The sequence below is a fragment of the Octopus bimaculoides genome, chromosome 2 (assembly GCF_001194135.2).
Source record: "Octopus bimaculoides isolate UCB-OBI-ISO-001 chromosome 2, ASM119413v2, whole genome shotgun sequence".
Lineage (NCBI taxonomy): Eukaryota > Metazoa > Mollusca > Cephalopoda > Octopoda > Octopodidae > Octopus > Octopus bimaculoides.
The window spans coordinates 85,044,053-85,064,678 of record NC_068982.1 but is presented as its reverse complement, the minus strand read 5'-3'; the positions used below and the strand labels follow the sequence as shown (position 1 = coordinate 85,064,678).

Here is a 20,626-nt window from a genome sequence, read left to right as displayed (position 1 = left end):
GTATTTTGTTCAAACTTGATGCCAGCATTAATTAGGACTCATGGGATCTTTGAATGCTTTAAGTTCTCCAAAAATGGGAAAAAAATAAAATCGATAAACCGATTCCTTTTGGGATTTCCCAATCAAATTGTCTGCAACTCATTTTCAGCCAAAAGTTTATCAATTTCAACGGATTTCACTCAAATTTGATGTCGATGTTACTTAGTTTGGTTTGAAATAAAGAGCTTGATTAGCTTAATAAACTTAACTTAATCCCGAGCAAAGCTGGGCTATACTGCTAGTACATGATATATTTAAATAATTTTAACTATAATTGTAGGGTTATCTCCCCTATTTCCCTTGCCTTTCTCGACCACAATCAGATAAATTTTTTTGTCATCACTTATTTGATAAAGCTGTATACATGCACGCATATATAGATACATACAACCAAATTATCTTTATTTTTCTGTATTACACACCCACATACATACCCACATATAAAATAAATGTGTGTGTGTGTGTGTGTGTGTGTGTGTATTTGTATGTATGCATGCATGTATGCCAGTTATGAAAAAATAAAGATTTATTGTAAACATCATTATCAAAAATAATCATCTGATCTAATACACTCCATCATCAAAATGTTTTTGAGACTCTTCATAATTAATAAAATTAATTTCCTAAGATTCTCCTCACAATTCACAGTTAAAGGTTTTAACATTTCTTTTTTAGCTGAAATCTTGTATTTTGTATTGATTTCAGGCTACAGCTATGCACCTAAGACAGAACATATCCTCGACTCTATTGCAACTGAAAGAGAAGCTGTATTTTGTTGAGATTAATAAAATGGATACCAAAGAAAGAAATCATTTACTTGGCCTTTATTGTGTAACAATTATTAAAGGCTATAATTTTGGATTTGAGGTAAAAATTTATCATTTTGTACAATAATTAGAGGTGTGTGAATATACATGCATTCATGTATATATGTATGTATGCATGCATATATGTATTATATGCACCAGAAGATATATTAGATTAATATAGCCATCTGTGTATCATACTTAATGTAAATATATTGTGAAAAACAAATTTACTGAAGTATTTGTCCAGGGTGATATCTCTTATGGACATGAAATTCTATATCAAAGGCAGATGAAAATCATTCTAGTAGCAGCTGGTGAGAATGCTAGATGTACGTTTTTGCTTTGTTGGACATTCAGTACCATATACTTACAACCAACTGCATGTTAATACACTGATATAGGAAAACAATGAACGAACAATCACTGGTGCTGTAAATAGCCACCCAGCTGAATAAAACTGTTGTATTATCTTCAGATAAATACCAAGGCAAATTTGCTTTTTTCAATGTATTTACATTAAGTATGATACACAGATGGCTATGTTAATCTAATACTACTTCTGTTGCATATAACGGATTATTCAGCCAGACAGCTATTTGTAAATAGCTCATATATTCAGGATGGTAATTTGTTGTGTTTGTATATTTTGTAACTTTTCAACATAAAATGCTAGATTGGGAGTGGAAGGGAGACAGATGAAGTATAATAATGGGAAGTGATAGATAAAGACAGATGAAGGGAGAAGTAGAGTACAAAAGAGAGGTAAATTAAACATGTGAGAGGAGAGAACAGAAAGGAGAGTGAATATGATAACTAGATTAAAGCAGGGAAGAATATGGAGAACATAAATAGTAGGGCTATATGGCAAAATTTCTGATGTCACTCTGTCTTTAGTTCTCTGTATTTTAGTAAATACAATATTAAATATCTATTGATAAATGCAATAGTGATCTGATTGGTTGAAAATCTTTATGTTCCAATGTCACTTTGAAGTGCATTAATTCATGTTAACTCTTTTTGAAGTGTGAGTGTTTAAAATACAGTAAAAAGTACTTAACAAAATATGTATTCCATAGGCCATAATTTTATAGCACAGATTAAGTTGTGTGTACACAAACATATTTATGTGTATGTAAATATACTTCAAACGGTTTTTTGCACCTACTAACCTTGGTTTTGTATATTGGTATTTTTCATGTATGAGCTGTTATAATTTTCCAATCTTCAAAACCTTGTTATATTTGTATTGTAATATTTGTATCTTTTATAATGAGAAATGAAATGAAAACTCCCACTAAAAGAAGGAATGGTCTGCACAGTCATTCAAGGAAGAATGACGACAGAATCCTGAATTTAAGGATTAAGTATTATAAAGAATCTAGCTACTCTAACTGCTGTAACATTATGCTTAGAAATGCAAATGAATTCATGCAAATGAAACAACAAAATTTATGTCAAAATAAATGATTTGATGTAGCTAAATGTAGTGTTGATATTTCAAAATAAAGTGTGTAAAAGAAGTCAGTAGAGATTGAATAAACAGCCAAAAGGGAACTGCTTATCACTAACTATTTTGCTGAACATAACACTCCCTTTGCAAGCATTGGTCATCTGATGGCATGAAAGGGTGAATATCTGGACAGTCAGATTGCTAAAAAATTATTACTGAAAAAACAAACTTTCATATGTTATTCAAAATGGAGTAACCTTTCTTCAAAAATTAGTAATAACAAGTATCTGTCTGATACAAAAGTTTTCTGTTATAATTTATGAAAGTACTGGTATTTCAGTTACTCAAACTTTGGCTGAAGCTGTGAGCTACTTTAATTTCAATAAGCATGATGTTGCAGATGCATTGCTAGATACTGTGGTTGTTGAAAATGGAGCAGCTCTTGGTCTTTACAATGCTCTCAAATCTACCTTACATGAAAGAAATATTCCTCTAGAAAATATTGGATTTGCAAACAATAATTGTTCTATGGTGGGCATCAAAAGTTCCAGAAATTACTGACAGATAATGTGCTTTTGGTTTTTATCATCAGGTATCTCTGTCTATCTGGTAGCCATGCTATAGCATATTGCCTTCATATTTGGAGGCTTTCATAAAAGAGTTAAAATCTTACTTTTCTGTACAGTAGCAAGCAACAATGGTACACTTATTCAAGAAATTGTTGCAGCAAAATGCCTATCTTAAGAAAAATTTATTACAGTGATACTTGAACAATTTGATGCTTTACTTCTTTATTTCCAAAGTGAATTTGAAGTAAACATATTCAATGGTGCCATTAGGCATTAAGCAATCCCTGAATCAAGAGCATACTACTTTTCCTTCAGTATGTACTAAACAAATCACATTGTCTATATTCAATGACATTATCAGAATACAAGAATCTTTTGAATTTCTTTATTAAAGATAAATTACTGAAGAAAATTGAATTACTAGAAATTAATCCAAACGATGAAAGAAATTAAAAAACATTGATGATGTTTACTTTAGAGAGAAGATGACAGTACATCTAATAAGCAAACTTTTTGAAAGTGTTAGAAAAACTAAAACTGGTTGAAATTCAAAGGAGAACTTGGTTTTCAAATTTGAAAAAGGTTTCCTTTTATTAAAGTTGCAATTATTGTTATATTAAATATATTAGATTCTCAGGTAGCTTATGATCCCAATATTTCTCCTACATATGTCACTCCACTAGCTGTTCATCACCTATTTGTTACGTTACAAAACAGTCTAAATGATTTGTTATCCAATTTTAAAACTAATTTAACTATCTTGTCACATTCTTCAGCATATCAATTCTTTAGAAGGGAAAACTGTAAAGAAGCCACATTACTTTCAAAACAATCTTTTTCTAGAAATACTATGGAATGCACTATGTGGGGACCCAGAAAACAATTAATCAAGCTTTTGGTTGGAAGATGTTGTAATTAAAAGATAATTTTAAAAAATAAAGAATCATTTATTCTTTCAAGAGGATGAGAAGTAGGAGTAGTTATTATTCAAAATATATAAGTAAACATTATAAACTGCACATACTCAACATATGTGTTTTGCTTTTTCACCAGTTAACTGTGGTATAATGTAAATATTTTCTATTTAAATTATGTATATTTATAATCTGGGTCCTTTTGTTATCCAAGCCTGATCTAGGGTTTTGCTGACAATCTCATTGACAGTACTTATTCTTATTTCAACTCTTATTCTTTCTCTACTGTTCACCACTTCAACTCAGAAACAGCCAACATCATCACCAATTGACTGTCATTTGATAAAATACGCTACTTAAAATATTTATTTCTAATACTACAGTAATTTGTAGGTACTGAAATAATGTTTTTGAAAAAGAATAAAATGTTTGATTAAATATAGTTTACTTATTATAGGCATTTACCTCAAGGGAGAAAAGTTTATTATTGTAATGAAGAATTGTATTAAATATCTACCTCCAACTTTGTTCCTCTTCCAACCCATGATTTCTCTCCCTTTCTCTCTTTATGGTGAATGGATGGACCAACCAACTACAAACATGTTATAACCATTACATAGATTATTTTAATTCATCAGAGGCTTGGAGTTTATCTTTTTGTATCAACGTTAAATTAATACTTTGCTGGATATTGTGTTGTAACTTTATATTTAAAAAATCTTACATATTAATTTATAATTTTTCGTAAGGTCACAAACATATTTCATTGAAAACATCGATTGAAAACAGATATTTCTCATTGAAAACATTTATTAAATGTGTGACACTTTCTTATGTTGGGCATTCAGGGAAATTGCTTTTCTGCTAAGGCAAAAGGCTAAAGTATTATCTGTGAAGTAAGTGGGACATGGATTGAAAAGAAAATGTAAATTAATGTACAAAATGTACAAAAGCATGGCAAAATTAGTATTGGGGTTTTATATCCTTAAAACGTTTGGATATATAATTTAATGAAGTGGAGGTAAATGTCAATGTCTTCACAAGACGTACTTTTTATTTTTCTTTTACTCCAAAAATGCCCTCTGGCGTCATCAACAATATAACAATCTGACAAGTCCATCTTTTAACCACACAGGTGTGTTAATGCATCTCACCTTTTGTGATTGACTTCTGTTGGAAGTGAATTTTTTTTTTCTACACCACGTCTTCCTTTTTGAGATTTACTTCCATTTGAAACTCAATATTTTTTTTTGTTTTGGAACTACCTCCAACAATTCCATCTGTTTTCTTTTTCTTGTACTGTTATGCCTTGATTCGACGATTTCTTGTATAGACGGCACATCAAAAATATTGTAGATAGCTTCCATGAGTAGTTCTTTCCTCGTAACCCCTTCTTCTTCAGCAAACTTTTTCAGCTGATTTATGTGTCTTTTATGTTCCCATTTTGAACCTTTTACCATGTACATCATTTTACCAACATGTTTTATTATTTTGCTGTCTTCCCAACCTTCTTTTCCATTTCTGTACGCTCTGAAAAACATCTTATAACCAGTTTTAAAATACTTGGTCGTATTTTGAATGTTTTCCCTAGTTTTTATTTTTCTTCCCATCAATAACTTGTTAAAAACTGACTTAACTTTTCTTGCGAACATCAGTTCAACTTAACTTAAAAGGTATTAGTGTTTGGCATTACATGGTAAACTCTTAGGAATTGTGTCAATGCTACATCATCCACTAATGCATTTCTGGATTCCTTTAGTGCCCTTTTGAACATGTCCACAAAGTGTTCAGCTTGTCTGTTCAATCTTGGATGATACGGAAGAGTAGTGATATGTTCAAGTGAATACATCTTGCAAAAATTCTTAAATTCATTTGCCGTAAATTGTGTACCATTATCAGAGACTATGGTATCCAGGACACCATACCTAACACTGTTACTCTGGAGGTTGGGTTTCTACATTTACACATTTCTGGCCATTTTGTAAAGCTATCTACCACTATTAGATAATATGATCAGTTTAATGGTCCTGTGAAGTCTATGTGTAGCCTGGTCAATGGAATATTGGTCTTGGGCCAAGGTTGAAATTTTATAGGTGGTGATTTTGCTGCAAGAGCACAACCTCTGCAGGATTTTACCAACTTCTCAATATCTAGATCCATTTTCAGCCAGTAAACATAACTCCTCATAAGCGACTTTATCCCAGAAATTCCTGGATGTCCAGTGTGGAATTCCTTTAACATTTGATTGACCCTCTGTGCATACATAAGCACATTATCACATATTGAATGCAAATTTGAAACTGTGTTACATCCAGCCATATGTATTTTTAAAATTGTTTCTTCTGATCTCACTAATTTTTTCATTTTTATGATAAACTCATCTGTCTCCGCCTTAATTTTTATTTCCTCCAATATCACAGGAAATTCATGCACAAAGTTCCACAATATATATTTTTTTTAATTTTTGGCTCTTAACACCACTATCACTGTGCCTTGCTGTGTTTTGGTATTAACCTTGACAAACCATTTGCATGTCCCATTTTTTTTTAGATGGCAAATACTCCATTTTGAAGTCATAATTTAGTAGGATCGTTCCCCAGCGTTGCAATCTGTTGGCTGTATCTGTGGGGATAACCTTTTTTGATCCATAGATCGCCAATGATGAATGGTGGTCTGTCTGCAAATGGAACCTTCTTCCATGTATAAATTTATAGAATTTTTTTACTCAAATATGATGGCTAATGCTCCTTTTTCTATTTGGCTGTAACTTTTCTCAGCCGGCAGTAATGAACGGGAAGCATGAGCTACTGCTTTCACACTACCACCTTCATATTTGTATAAAATCACAGCTCCAATACCACTTTCACTAGCATCTGATGCCACTACTATTTATAAATTCAGCTTAAAATGTGATAATGACAATTCCAACATTAAGACATTTTTAATTTCTTCATATGCTTTTTGGCATTTGTCCATCCAGTTCCACTTCACGTCTTTTTTTAACAAGTTATTCAGGAGTGCTCTTAAATCATGCATATTCGGTATGTAGTAATTTGTGAGCCCCAAAAATGCTTGTAACATTGTAATGTTCGTCAGAGGAGGCATATTTTTTATTGTACTTACCCTAGATGAGTCTCGTCTGTGTCCATTTTCATCGATGATCTGCCCTAGACATTTTATTCTTGGCATAAAAAAATTCACACTTTTTGTCGCTGAGCCTAAACCCATAATCTTTTATTTTTTTGAAGACCTTTTTTTAACATGTTCATCATGCTGATCCCGAGATTCACTTTTTATGGGTTTGTTGTCAAGATAAGTTATAGCGAAATCCAAACCTGCAAGCATAGTGTTCATAACTTGTTACAAAATGCCAGGTGTTACCTTTATACCATAAGGAAGTTGATTAAATTTATACAAGCTTGTATGGATATTTATTGTTAATAACTTTGAACATTCCTCAGCAACTTTTACCTACAAGTTTGCTTCAGATAGGTCCAACTTTGAAAAAAATTTTCCTCCATTCAACTTCACGAAAATTTCCTCCAGACTTGGTAACAGGTAATTATATGGCATCAAGCATTTGTTTAAACCTGTTGAAAAATTAGCACATGCTTGGATTTTATTACTTTTTCTTGACATAAACTGTTGGGTATGCCCATTTTGTGCAATCAATTTTTTCAATAATGCCAAGCTTTTCAAGTCTATCCAATTTCTTCATTGACTTGTTTCAGTGCTGTGAAAGATACAATTCGTTTTGGTTTAAATGCTGGTATAGCATTTTCTTTCACTTGAAACTTCACCTCTGTTTTGGTGCAAAGACCCAATTCATCAGAAAAAAACTTCAGGGAAAATGTTTTAAAATTCTTTTTTTAAATCCTCTGACATCTTATTTGTACTGGTGGAAGAACCATTCACATTTTCACAAAAAATATTTATGTGGAGGTCCCATAAGTTAAATAATTCCATCCCGTCTGTTTGTATTTTTCAGCACAAAAACTTTGGCCTTCAAAGTTTTTCCACAAAATGTAACATCATTTATTATTTTGCCCATAACATGCAATTTTTTTCCTGAAACATCTCATGCAATTTTTGAAGTTTCCTTTAATCTAGGTTTTCCTATTTTCCTCCATGTATCTGTGTGAATTAGCATGATATCACTACCCATCACATCATGCTCCATTGTCAGCTTTGGCATGGTTCTACAGCTGGATGCCCTTCCCAATGCCAACCACTTTACAGAGTGTACTGAGTGCTTTTTCTCTTTGTGCTACCAGCACTATTGAGTTTGCTGAGTAAGTTGCAAGACAGAAAAGAACAGGGAAAAGGAAAAAGCTCCCATTACTAAGTAGGGAGTATTTGTGGCTTTTGTCAGATATCAAAAGGCTAAAATATAATAGAAGGACAAGCATAGGTGTGTTACTATAGAAAAGATACATGGCCACCCCACATTATGTATAGTGATGGATGGGAGTTGTTGAAAAGAGACAAGGGAAGGTGGTGATGGAGTGCCAGAGCAAGCTCTCAAGGTACAAGAAGATGTGCATAAGAAAGAATATGGACAATGAGTCATGGGAGGAGAGAAGAGAGTGGATACTTTCATAAGAGTGTGAGTGAGGGAGTAAAAAATGGTTAAATATGGGGGTAGCAGTGAATGTCATGAGTAATGAATAAGGTTGAAGGTGCAGATGTAGGGAAATACTAATACGGAGAGGGGGTAGGATGAGAGATACAGGAGTGGCTCAGGAATCGGAAAGTAGTGAAATGATGGGCAAAGCATAGGAGAATAGAGAGTAATATAGAAGTACATAAGAGGCTATGGTGAGTAGGGCATGATGGTAGATATGAGAAGGCATTGAGAGCAATAGCCAAGAGATGTTAAAACTGAATTATTGTAGAGGAGAGAGAGAGAGCAGTAGCTGGAGCTACATAAAGGTGATTCATTGAAATATTATAGGCAGGGATGATAAATGAGAAATAGAAGTGATTTCAGGGAGGTTAGGAAGAGGGAGAGGCATCATCAGATGGGAGAAAATGTTGTATGTGCTGATTCTGCTCTCAGGAGATTATAGCAGCCAAGTAGTACCATACATAGGGGAGCTAGGCAATGAGAATTGGGGAAGATTCTTGACATGATGGATAGAGAAGAGGGTGTGCAGGGTCCCACATATACAAGCATACCAAGTTGTTTCAGGATATCATTTTTGCTGTGCTGGATGGGTCTTCTCAGGCAGAAGCTAATCACCAATATCTTGATCCTTGAGGCTTAACATCTTGAGATCAACCTTCACCACTTCATCCCATATCTCCTTGAGTCTTCTTATTTCACAACTTACATTCACTTTATGTGACTGACATTTGTCCTTATCCATATACATCACATGACCAAGCCAGTGTAGTTGTTTTCTTGCATACTCCATCTGATTTCTCTTATGCCTAACATTTCTCTCAAGGAGGAATTTCAACCATGTTTCGTGGTCTGCTACCACAACAGCTCCTTTATAGGATCCAGTTAGCTGAAGACATCATCAGGAGGAACCACGTCCGGTTTTGACGTGGCGGGGCCACCCCTTTTCGGAGGTGTCTTCAGCTCTGGTGTTGGGTGCATGTCTTCTTTCACTGTTTGTGACTGTTCTAATTCAACTGTGGAATGTCCCTCGCTATGGTTATTTTCCAGGAGGTTCTGGCCACACGTCTTACGGTTTATCAACCCGCGTTGTTGAATTACTTTCTTCCGACATACCTTCCCTTGGTGGATTCGGATCCAGTTAGCTGAAGACATCATCAGGAGGAACCACGTCTGGTTTCGGCCCCTACTCCTCTACCGTTTTGACGTCACCCATTCACACTGACAGTGCATATCCAATGGATTATACTACCTTTATTCCTCTCTTGTCTTTGCATGTCCTCTACATTCAGAGCCCACATCTCACTACCATATAGCATTGCTGTTCATATACAAACATCATACAATCTACCTTTCACTCAGAGAGAGAGAGAGAGAGAGAGAGAGACTTTTTGTTTCCAGCAGAGGTAATAGTTATCTGAACTTTCTCAATCCTATCCTTTTACTAGCAATTATATTTTCAGAACATCCTCTGCTTCTGCTAATTAGGTTGCCTAAGTAACAGAAACTATCTACTCCCTCCACAGAGCCTCTAGTGCATTTCAGAAAAACCAATTTCCCATGTATCCTTAGTTTTTATGCCACCTGTGCATCTTCCATATACAAATACTTTCTTCATTAATCTTTCTCTGATTCCACTGTACCTCTTGTGTGTTCATAGCCTTCACTGGGTACACCATATGTAATTTTTGCCCACACCTACATTTACCTGAAGTGAGTAGAGTCTTGTCTGTTTTCCTCATTACTAGCACTGTGGTCTTTGCTAAGTTAACTTTAAGGCAAAGGTTCTACAGTTTGCTTCCATACTTGGAATTTCTTTTCTAATTCTGTTACAGATTCTGTTATGGGAATGGGATAATCAGCATATTATAGTTCCCATGAAGTAGCTGGTCTTAAATTTTCTATGGCCTGGAGAACAATGATGAAAAGGAGAAGACCAAATATTGAGCCCTGTGAATGCCTATTTGTACACTAAATTTGTCACTGTACTCGTGGCTTACTCTTACCTTACTGACAGTACTCCTGTACATGGTTTGAATGGCTGTTGTAAACCATTTCTCTACCCTAGAGTGAGGGCCTCTGTGAAAGGCTTTCTTCAGACTTGGTCCAACAATTTGATATCTCTGCAGTTACTTCTATCTAAGGGATCTCCTTTACTCTTATAACAGCTGACTCTAATACTGCTACACCAGTCATTGGGCATGGCACCTTCCTGAATAACCTGGTTAACTATATGGATGGCTGGACTATATCTTACTGTAACAAATATTTTAAGCATCTCAGCAGTAACTCTTGTCTTCATATCTATAATTGTCTTATTTATCATACTGCTTCTGATAGGATAACTGGTCCCTCTGCTGGATTTATATTGGGAAGACTCCATCTCTCTCATGTATTCTCTACATTTAATAATCTTTCATTTTAGAATTTCCCCGTCTCTTTCTTTTCAGCATGCCATTATCCATCTACACACATCTCACCCATAACATTTTGGCTAGCAATCCAAAACACCTCATGTCTCTGATCCTCACACTGTAAGACATTGGAAAACCTCTTTTTTCCTGCTTCAGCCTTTGCTAAATAAACTTTTTGCCGAGATTCCCTTCTTGCTATCTGATATAGCTCTTTGCTGCCTCCATTTTCTGTGTCTTTCTAAGCCCATCTTTTTGATTTTATGGCCCTGTCTACCACATTGTTCTACCACCGTTTCATCCTTGGTTTGGTTGAAATACTGCCCAGCCATGGATTTGGTCTATAGCCTTCAGTAGGTTGTACAGTAAGAAGTTTCAGTGGTCATCTATGTTACATGTCACTATCTCGTCCCACTTCTCATCACGTGATTTAATTAAAATATTTTTAAATCTCTGACTATTCAATGGGTCCTTAAACTTCCATACCTTCTTTTTCAAACTTAGTCCATCTAACCATAAATCTGAAGACATTAATCTATGACAAGTTATGCATTCCTCACTAGGATAGGACTTCACATTTACAAGCACCTGCCTATCCCTGTTTTGGGTGAGAATGTAGTCTACCTGACTCATGTGCCCACCAGATTGATAAGTGATTTGGTGGTTGGTTAGCTGGTTTCTTGAAATTAGTGTTGTTTACTTACTGCTTAAGGCAGTCCATCTTGACAGATGATGAAATCATCTTTGATCCTTAGGGGTTGTCTTGATGGTGTTGGCAGGCCCTCTCATGGTTGAAAAGGCCAATTCTGGAGGCACATGTCCGATTACACTAAGAGCAGCAAAGAGGACTCCGACGAAGATGAGCTCATCTAGGATTTTGCTGACGTTCCTTGAGCTGTCTCTGCTTTTCTTTGCAAAGTCTAGTAAAAATGTTAATAGAGCCAAAATGCAGCTGGAATTATTGGGTATACACATATACACACACACACACACATACACATGTACTTCCCTGTACTTCACAGCAGAAGTGTTTAAGACTGGTCCTTCTGGTAATGAAAAGCACTCGTGCTGATGCCATGTAAAAGTGCCTGTGTGGTGCCATGTAAAAGTGCTCATGCATCTGTACAGTGCCACATAAAAGTGTCTGTGTGGCACCATGTAAAAGTGCCCATGCAGTTCCACATAAAAGCACTCAGCACACTCTGTAAAGTGGTTGGTGTTAGAAAGGGCATCCAGCTGTAGAAATCATGCCAAATCAGACTGGAGTCTGGTGCAGCTTGCCAGCTCTGGTCAGACTGTCCAACCCATGCCAGCATGGTGATGATGATGATGATGATACATATGAATACATGCACTGGCACATACACACATGGTAAAAATGTTAACAGTGCCAAAAAGCATTTAATGAATCATCACTGGTGATGAATAATGGATTGTCTACAATAACATCAATTGGAAACAATCATGGTCCAAGTGTAATGAAGCAGCACAAACCATATTGAAAGCTGACTTGCATCAAAAAAGGTCATGCTGTCAATTTAGTGGGATTACAAAGGTTCTGTGTATTTTGAGCTGCTTCCAAGGAACCAGATGATCAATTCAGATGTTTACTGTCAACAACTAATGAAACTAGAGGAAGTAATCAAAGGAAAACAGCCAGAATTGGCAAATTGTAAAGGAATCTTGTTCCACTATGACAATGTTAGACTACACACGTCTTTGCTAACTTGAAAAAAATTATTGCAGCTTGGTTGGGAAGTAATGTCATATCCACCATATAGCCCTGACCTTGCACCATCAGATTACCATTTATTTCAAAGTTTGCAAAATTCTTTGAATGATAAAGCTTTCAATAATGATGATGACCTGAAATTGCACTTGCTTCAGTTTTTGGCTGATAAGGACCAGAAATTCTATGAGCATGAAATCATGAAGTTGCCAGAAAGATGGCAAAAGATCATTGAACAAATTGGAAAATATAGAATTGTTTAAAGTTCATTTCTTGTATGAAAAAAAATGACTTTTATTTCACACTAAAAAACCAAAATTACTTTCTTGCCGACACAATAATAACATTTTCAGCTGACATAGGATTGGAATTTGGCCAAAGGAAATGTTCATATTTGATTGTTGAATGGAGAAAATTAGTACTCTGGACCCAAATCCTCTGCATCAATTGTCTCACTATTTCTCCTGTCCTGAACAAAAAATGCTACAAGTACCTAGGCATTGATGGAAAAATATCATACAAAAGTATTGTAAATAAAGATAGAATGACTTGAGAATATTATGCCAGACTTAGAAAAAAAATGGAAGTTAGAACTCTCCTCTTACAATAAGACAATATCCCATGATGCATTTGCAGTACCACTGTTGATTCCAACACTTGGGATACTTGACTGGACTGTAGAAGAAATTCACTCAATAGATATTAAAACCCATAAGATACTGACTTCAACTGCAAATTTCCACAATAACACAGATGTCAACAGGCTCTACCTAAGAAGAGATAAAGGAGATCAGTGCCTTCGAGTGTCACACAATCTCTTTCAGACAGCACTTGCTAAACACCAGCAGTTAAAAATAAATACAATAACATAGTGCTGAAAAGGAAAGAGAATAGTATCCTATATATCAGCAGCAAACTTTTCAGGGACTCCTATTCCTGATGACCTCCCATACAACCTCAAAACAGCCTGACTAACATGCTTGAAATTATGTCATATTTCTGTGAAAGACATCACATGTGATTAGCAGCTGTCCAAAAATGTAACCAAGGTGCTACCTCCCTATGCAACGCAGCATTGTCACAAAGGCAGTATACAATGCCATCTTGAAAAAAGACTGTCGTGGAATAAATATAGACAGTCCCCCTGTTTTTGAATATATACACAAACATCAACACAAAGAATACTGGTAGAACATTCCTATCAAAATATCTGTCAAGTGTAAGCATAACAAGCCTGATATTGTTGTTTGGAGCAGACAAGAAAAAATATGTCCTGTGATAGAGTTCTCTGGTCCTGCTTAAGTAAATACCTCTTTGAAAAACCAATGAGAAAAGAGATAACCATGGACAAGTGCTTTGAAACACCCAGCTTCCATAACTAGATCAGAAATTTACATTTATACCAATAATAATTGTTGCACTTGGTTTTATGTGTAAATGCTTAACTGACAGTTTGGATAAACTTGGATTTTCAGAAGAAAAAAAAACAACCAGCTTACTCACACATTACAAATGCAATCTATAAGTGGAATAGTAAAAATATAGAAGACTTTTCTCAGGTTTAAAATGTGACATTGTTTTCATTATCTACATTCCAATGGTGGGATTTTGTATCTTTTTTCGAAACCAGCTTATTCCTCCTCCTCCTCCTCCTCATCATCATCGTTTAACGTCCGCTTTCCATGCTAGCATGGGTTGGACGATTTGACTGAGGACTGGTGAAACCGGATGGCAACACCAGGCTCCAAATCTGATTTGGCAGAGTTTCTACAGCTGGATGCCCTTCCTAACACCAACCACTCAGAGAGTGTAGTAGGTGCTTTTACGTGTCACCCGCACAAAGGCCAGTCAGGTGGTACTGGCAACGGCCACGCTCAAAATGGTGTATTTTATGTGCCACCCACACAAGAGCCAGTCCAGGGGCACTGGCAATGATCTCGCTCGAAAATCCTACGAAGGCCATCAGAGGAAGAATTTAAATAATTAAAAATAGAGAACATGCATACATCACATTGTATACCACAAGAATGGAAAGAACATATGGTCATCAGAACTCTCTGCTTACAACAAGCATATTGCCCACAACACCTTTGCAGTGCCTGTCCTCACACCTACATTTGGCCTTCTGAACTGGTCGCTACAAAAACTCATTGAGATAAATGTTCAAACTCACAAGCTGCTCAGTGTTACAACAAACTTCAACATCAGTGGAGATGTAGACAGGCTATACTCACCACACAAGGATTGTTGCCGTGGTCTCAAATCTATATTGATGTCATATGAAGCACATATTGTGACACTGGAACATCTGCAGCAGAGGAAAGAGATCTTGCACAAGATTGCAACTGTGAAAGCAATAACATGATTAGGATAGCCAATGAACTTGAGGACAGGTATAAAATTAGAGGTGATACAGATCTCTCTTCAAGGAGCATTGGTAAAATCTATTTATTTGAAGAACAAAATAAGAAAAAAATGAATCATTTCACAAACCATAGAAGGGATTGATCATGTCAAAAGCTTGGCATGGAATACCAAAAATTTCATGACATCCCACTTTGAAGGCTACCTCCATGTAATTCAAGGACAAGAGATCACTAAGTACCTACAGCATAAGACGCAGAAAATGTTGACAGACAACAAATGAAGGTTGTGCAAGATCAAGACTGAAGACAGCAACCATGTTATTGTCAACTGTGAGAGAGTATCTTCCAGATATTATCTTTCCATGAGGCATGATGCAGTGGTGGCCAAAATGGTCTGGAACAGGATAACAAAAAGGAAGATTCAGATGAAGTTGACTATACTGAGACTGATGGGTCAAAAGAATATTGGTGGAATTTAAAAATTAAAACAGCCACAAAGTTAAAACACAACCAGCCAGATATTGTGTGGGACCTCAAGGAAAAATATGTTTCTGTTGTGGAAATCAGCTGCCCCTTGGTTGCAAAAATACAAGAGAAAGAGGATATCTATGGACCATTAATAAGGAGCTTACAAATCCAGTACCTAAGATACAGGAGCAACAGGATACATACCAACCCATCTGTAGCAATGTATGGCTGAATTTGGGTTCTTGAGGAGAGAACACAAATCTTTAATTCATACAAATGATCACGATATCTGGGTCTATAAAAATCTGTAGGAACTTAAAATTTAAAAGATGATGAACAAAACAAGATGCTTTCTTTCACAACTTTGCTACCTAGCAGGTGGGCAGTCAAACTTTATTCTAAATTAAAAAAGAGAAAGAGAACACACACACACACACACACACACACACACACACACACACACACACACACAACAACAACAACAACACAACCAACAAATAAATAAATAAATAAAGGTCATTATGCACACATGTAAGACACTGTTATTTAATGATGGATAAGCCAGGTAAACTATTCCATGTCACAGTGGGTTCATATAATAATGCAGATATATGCAATTTGGTTGATTTATACAGATTAGACCATCTAAATTCGAAATTCCCCAAACATAGCATCAGTATATCTCAGAATGATGCTTTGACAATGTCACATAATTGTGTTGGCCACACTATAATTTCTTTAGAAAACAGTTGATTTCAGTCTTTAGTTCTTTAGAGCTTAAAATCTTGTTTTGTTCATCATCTTTAATGACACTAACCTAACTGACTTTTTAGATGTTTCCTTAGGTTTCAAAAACAGTTCCTATATGCCCTTCCACAAGCCTAATGAAAATCTGAAATATATTAACAAACACTCCTTGCCACCCACCTATTGTATTTAAGAACTTAGTTCTGAACATTAGCTGTAGGATTGCATGCCTTTCTTCATCTAAAGAAATATTTGAAAAGGCTTCCCCATATTTATAATAAGGCTCTACAGGATGGCAGTTTTACTTATAAAATCTTTTATAACCCTCCACCTCCTCAATCATCTAGTCATCAGAATTGATCTTGTAAAGTTATATGGTTTGCTCCCCACTTCTTCCTAAATGCTAGGACAAATATAGGTAGAAGATTCTTGCACATTAAATAACTTTTTCTTGACTCTCTAATGTAAAGACTTTTATTAATAAACAACCAATGACTCAAACCTGTCCTCAATACACAAGTTTAGTAAGTTTATGTTAAAAATTGGATAAATTTTATGTACAGATTATAATTTAAAAATATATATAGACTTGTTTGCAAAATCTGAATGTCCCCTAGCATAAGCATGTGATATATCTTCTATTGTTTATGAAGCACAGGTATCAGCAAACTATGGTATCAGTTGAACACTGACTAAGCATTATATTTGATCAGTGGAAGAAAGATTTAAATCCAGATGCAACAACCATCTTTCAACCTTTAAACACCTTGAGAAGTGACATGCAACAACCTTCTCACCATAAATGTGGAAACTTAAAGATGACTCCAACATCAAGTAGAAAATCCTTACCAAAAAGATATTCAATATGTTTCTTGAAAAAGCTCTACCTGTGTGACAAAGTAAAGTATACAGTCACATGTACAGGTGTTTGCTTAATAGACACAACTTAAGAGTCTCTTTCAGTTGTATGCTCAATGTCAAAAACATATTAGGAACACCTCTAAACCACAAGCAGAGGCATGATGCGCATCTAGGGTTTACAATGAATGCCCAGTGTAGTATATAAACCTGAGGTGGTGACTCGCACTGATGACCATAGTGGCAGCATTGGCACCAACTGCAGCGATGACACCAACAACACATTCACTGATAAAACAACAGCAACAGCAGCAGCAATATCAGTGACACCAGAAACAACAGAGTCGGTGCCTGCATTAGGCCCATCTGTGACAGTAACATCAGCAGTAACAACAACTGGCTAACACCACCAGCACAAGAGCATAGACATGGAAATATGTCAGTTTCACAAGTGACCCATTCAAGCAGCATCTGAGTAACCCAAGGTCCTCTTTTAGGATAACTGAAAAGTGTAACATCATGTCCCTGGTCAGCTATGTATGGTGTTTAAAAGAGGAGGGTACACCATACATAATTAAATGGAGGCTTCTAGAACAACCACAGCCATATCTCAAAGGGAGCAAATGATGAAAGCTTTACTTGGTCAAAAGCGCAAGGGTCCTGAAAAATTCACTTGATCTGGAGCCCATTTTAAACTCCAAAAACAAAGTTTTTAGTTAATGCTCATCACAGAAATTCTTGTTGCAAACATGAAATTCTGCATTTGCAAACTAGGAAATCACTACTAATTTCAAAAGTAGTAGTTGTTGACAAGGCTGTAACTGATGTATGGTGGACAACTTCACCTTCCACAAAACTGTAATGTTAGGGTTTCATTCCAGGAATATTTTGTTTGCAAAATTAATTGACCATGATGTTTTCCTCCCTCCAGTTGTAGAAAGGTTATGTGTTTCTGACCATTTGAATCTTATAAGTGCTTTATAGGTGTGAAACCAACGGTCACTCTGACAGGTCATGACAAGCAACCTTCTAAATATACTACTGCTTTAATGTTTTAGAGTGTGCTTCTTTTTTGGATATATGAACTACTGACTGATATAATGTGTTTGCGTGTGAGTGTGTGTATGTGTGTATGATAAATGAAAGACAGGAGATGAAAGATATGAGAACTTTTATTAATCACTACAATTGTTTGACACATCCAGCATCGATTCCTCATGAGTGTGAAACTGGTTCAGGTGTATATGATAGTGCAGATGTGTCACTTCTGGAGATAAATAGATATAACTCATTAAAATAAGAGTTCCACAATGTATCTTCTGATTTCATGTAAAGAAAAGCAGCAAATTAAATATATATATTTTTTAAAAAATTTATTTATGCGCCCTTTTTAAAGCCTAGCCAGGCTCATGGGTCTGATTTCCCGGATTCTATGGCGTGTGTGTTCCCCATCAGCTGGATGGGACGCCAGTCCATCGCAGCGTTACTTAAGAAACAGGAAGAAAGAGTGAGAGATAGTTGGGGTGAAAGAGTACAACAGGGGTCGCCACAATCCCCTGCCGGAGCCTTGTGGAGCTGTAGGTGTTTTCGCTCAATAAACATACACAATGCCCTCTCTGGGAATTGAAAGCACGATCCTCCGACCACGAGTCCGCTGCCCTAACCACTGGGTCATTGCGCCTCCACACACACACACACACACACAAATTCATTTATTTATTTAGATCATAATAAAATAACAGATGCGAAAAAGAAATGAACATGCAATACGAGAAAAGTATTAAAAGTTACTATTAACAGATATGGATGTATAAACACCCTCACGAAAGCTGCATGGTACATGTACACATGCTCATACAAGCGTTCACAAAGATGTAAGTATATGCACATGTGTGGTTTGGTGCACACATGTTCACATAGCGAGTTAAATAGCTACTTGGTGTTTATGATAATGGGGAAGTTAATGCTAAACTTAAGTCATCCATACCTTAAAGTAAATTATGTTAACAGTTACTAAAATTCATTCCTACTGCATTATGCAAAAGTACAATTATATGTATGTAGGCATCTTGAGAGTCTTTCAGAAAATCTATTAATGTGTGTGTGTGTGTGTGTGTGTATGGGTGTATGTATGTATGTATATATATATATATATATATATATATATATATATATATATATATATATATATATACATATATATATATATATGTCACATTCTAGGGGGAAAACTACAAGTAGTTGATAGCCTCCGTTACCAAGGTGATCAAGTCAGTAGCAGGGGTGGATGCTCTGATAGTGTAGCTGCTAGAATAAGAATAGCCTGGACAAAGCTGTGAGAGCTCCTACCTCTGCTGGTAACAAAGGGACTCTCACTCAGAGTAAAAGGTAGACTGCATGATGTATGTGTGGGAATAGCCATGCTACATGGCAGTGAAACATGGGCCATGACTACTGAGGACATATGTAAGCTTGCAAGGAATGAAACCAGTATGTTCCGCTGGATGTGTAATGTCAGTGTGCATACACAACAGAGTGTAAGTGCCCTGAGAGAAAAGTTGTACTTAAGAAGCATCAGATGTGGTGTGTAAGAGAGACAACTGCACTGGTATGGTCATGTGTTGCAAATGAAACAGGACAGCTGTGTGAAAAAGTGTCACACCCTAGCAGTAGAGGAAACCTGTGAAAGAGGTAGACCCAGGAAGACCTGGGATGAGGTGGTGAAGCACGACCTTTGAACATTAGGCCTTACCGAGGCAATGTCTAGTGACCGAGACCTTTGGAGATATGCTGTGCTTGAGAAGACCTGGCAAGCCAAGTGAGACCATAACCGTGGCCTCTGCCAGTGTAGCATAACTAGCCCATTTAAGAGTACCCTTCAATCATCGGGCAATAAACTGCTCTTGCGAAGACTTGTTGAGGTAAGTGAAATCATTGTCATGACCGATGACAGTACCGCCTGATTGGTACCTGTACCAGTGGCATGTTAAAAACACCATTCGAGCATGATCGTTGCCAGTGTCACCTGACTGGCTCCTGTGCCGGTGGAACATAAAAGACACCATTCGAGCGTGATCGTTGCCAGTGCTGTCTGACTGGCTCCTGTACCGGTGGCACGTAAAAAGCACCATTTGAGCATGGTCAATACCAGTACCGCCTGACTGGCCCTTGTGCCGGTGGCATGTAAAAAGCACTCACTACACTCTTGGAGTGGTTGGCATTAGGAAGGGCATCCAGCTATAGAAACTTTGCTAGATCACATTGGAGTCTGGTGCATCCTTCTGGCATGCCAGCCCTCAGTCAAACTGTCCAACCCATGCCAGCATGGAAAGCGGATGTTAAACGACGACGATGATGATGATGATATCAATTTATCTTATATTTTCACTTGTCTCAGTCATTGGACTTCAGCCATGCTGGCACATTGCTTTGAAGGGTTTAGTTTTGAACAAATTGATCTCACTACTTATTTTTTAAGCCTGGTGCTTATTCTGTCAGTCTCTTTTACCAAATCACTAAGTTACATTTGTTTAATTTGAATTTCACTAGCTTTGGATTGCCTTAACGTGTTAACATATTTTCAGAAATATTAATTTCAATGATATTTTCTATATCTATATATGTTAATACAATTAGAAACAG

General features: G+C 36.2%; 1 protein-coding gene across 6 annotated transcripts in view; it reads left to right on the top strand.

Annotated features, from left to right (window-relative positions):
• The window catches only part of LOC106878085 (mitogen-activated protein kinase kinase kinase 4), a 309,575-nt gene that overhangs the window by 168,052 nt on the left and 120,897 nt on the right, over window positions 1–20,626 (top strand). For all 6 annotated transcript variants that reach the window (XM_052978397.1, XM_052978400.1, XM_052978396.1 and 3 more), the window contains one exon: window positions 745–906. In XM_052978397.1, coding sequence (XP_052834357.1) covers window positions 745–906 — 162 coding nt within the window. The remainder of the gene's footprint in view (window positions 1–744; window positions 907–20,626) is intronic.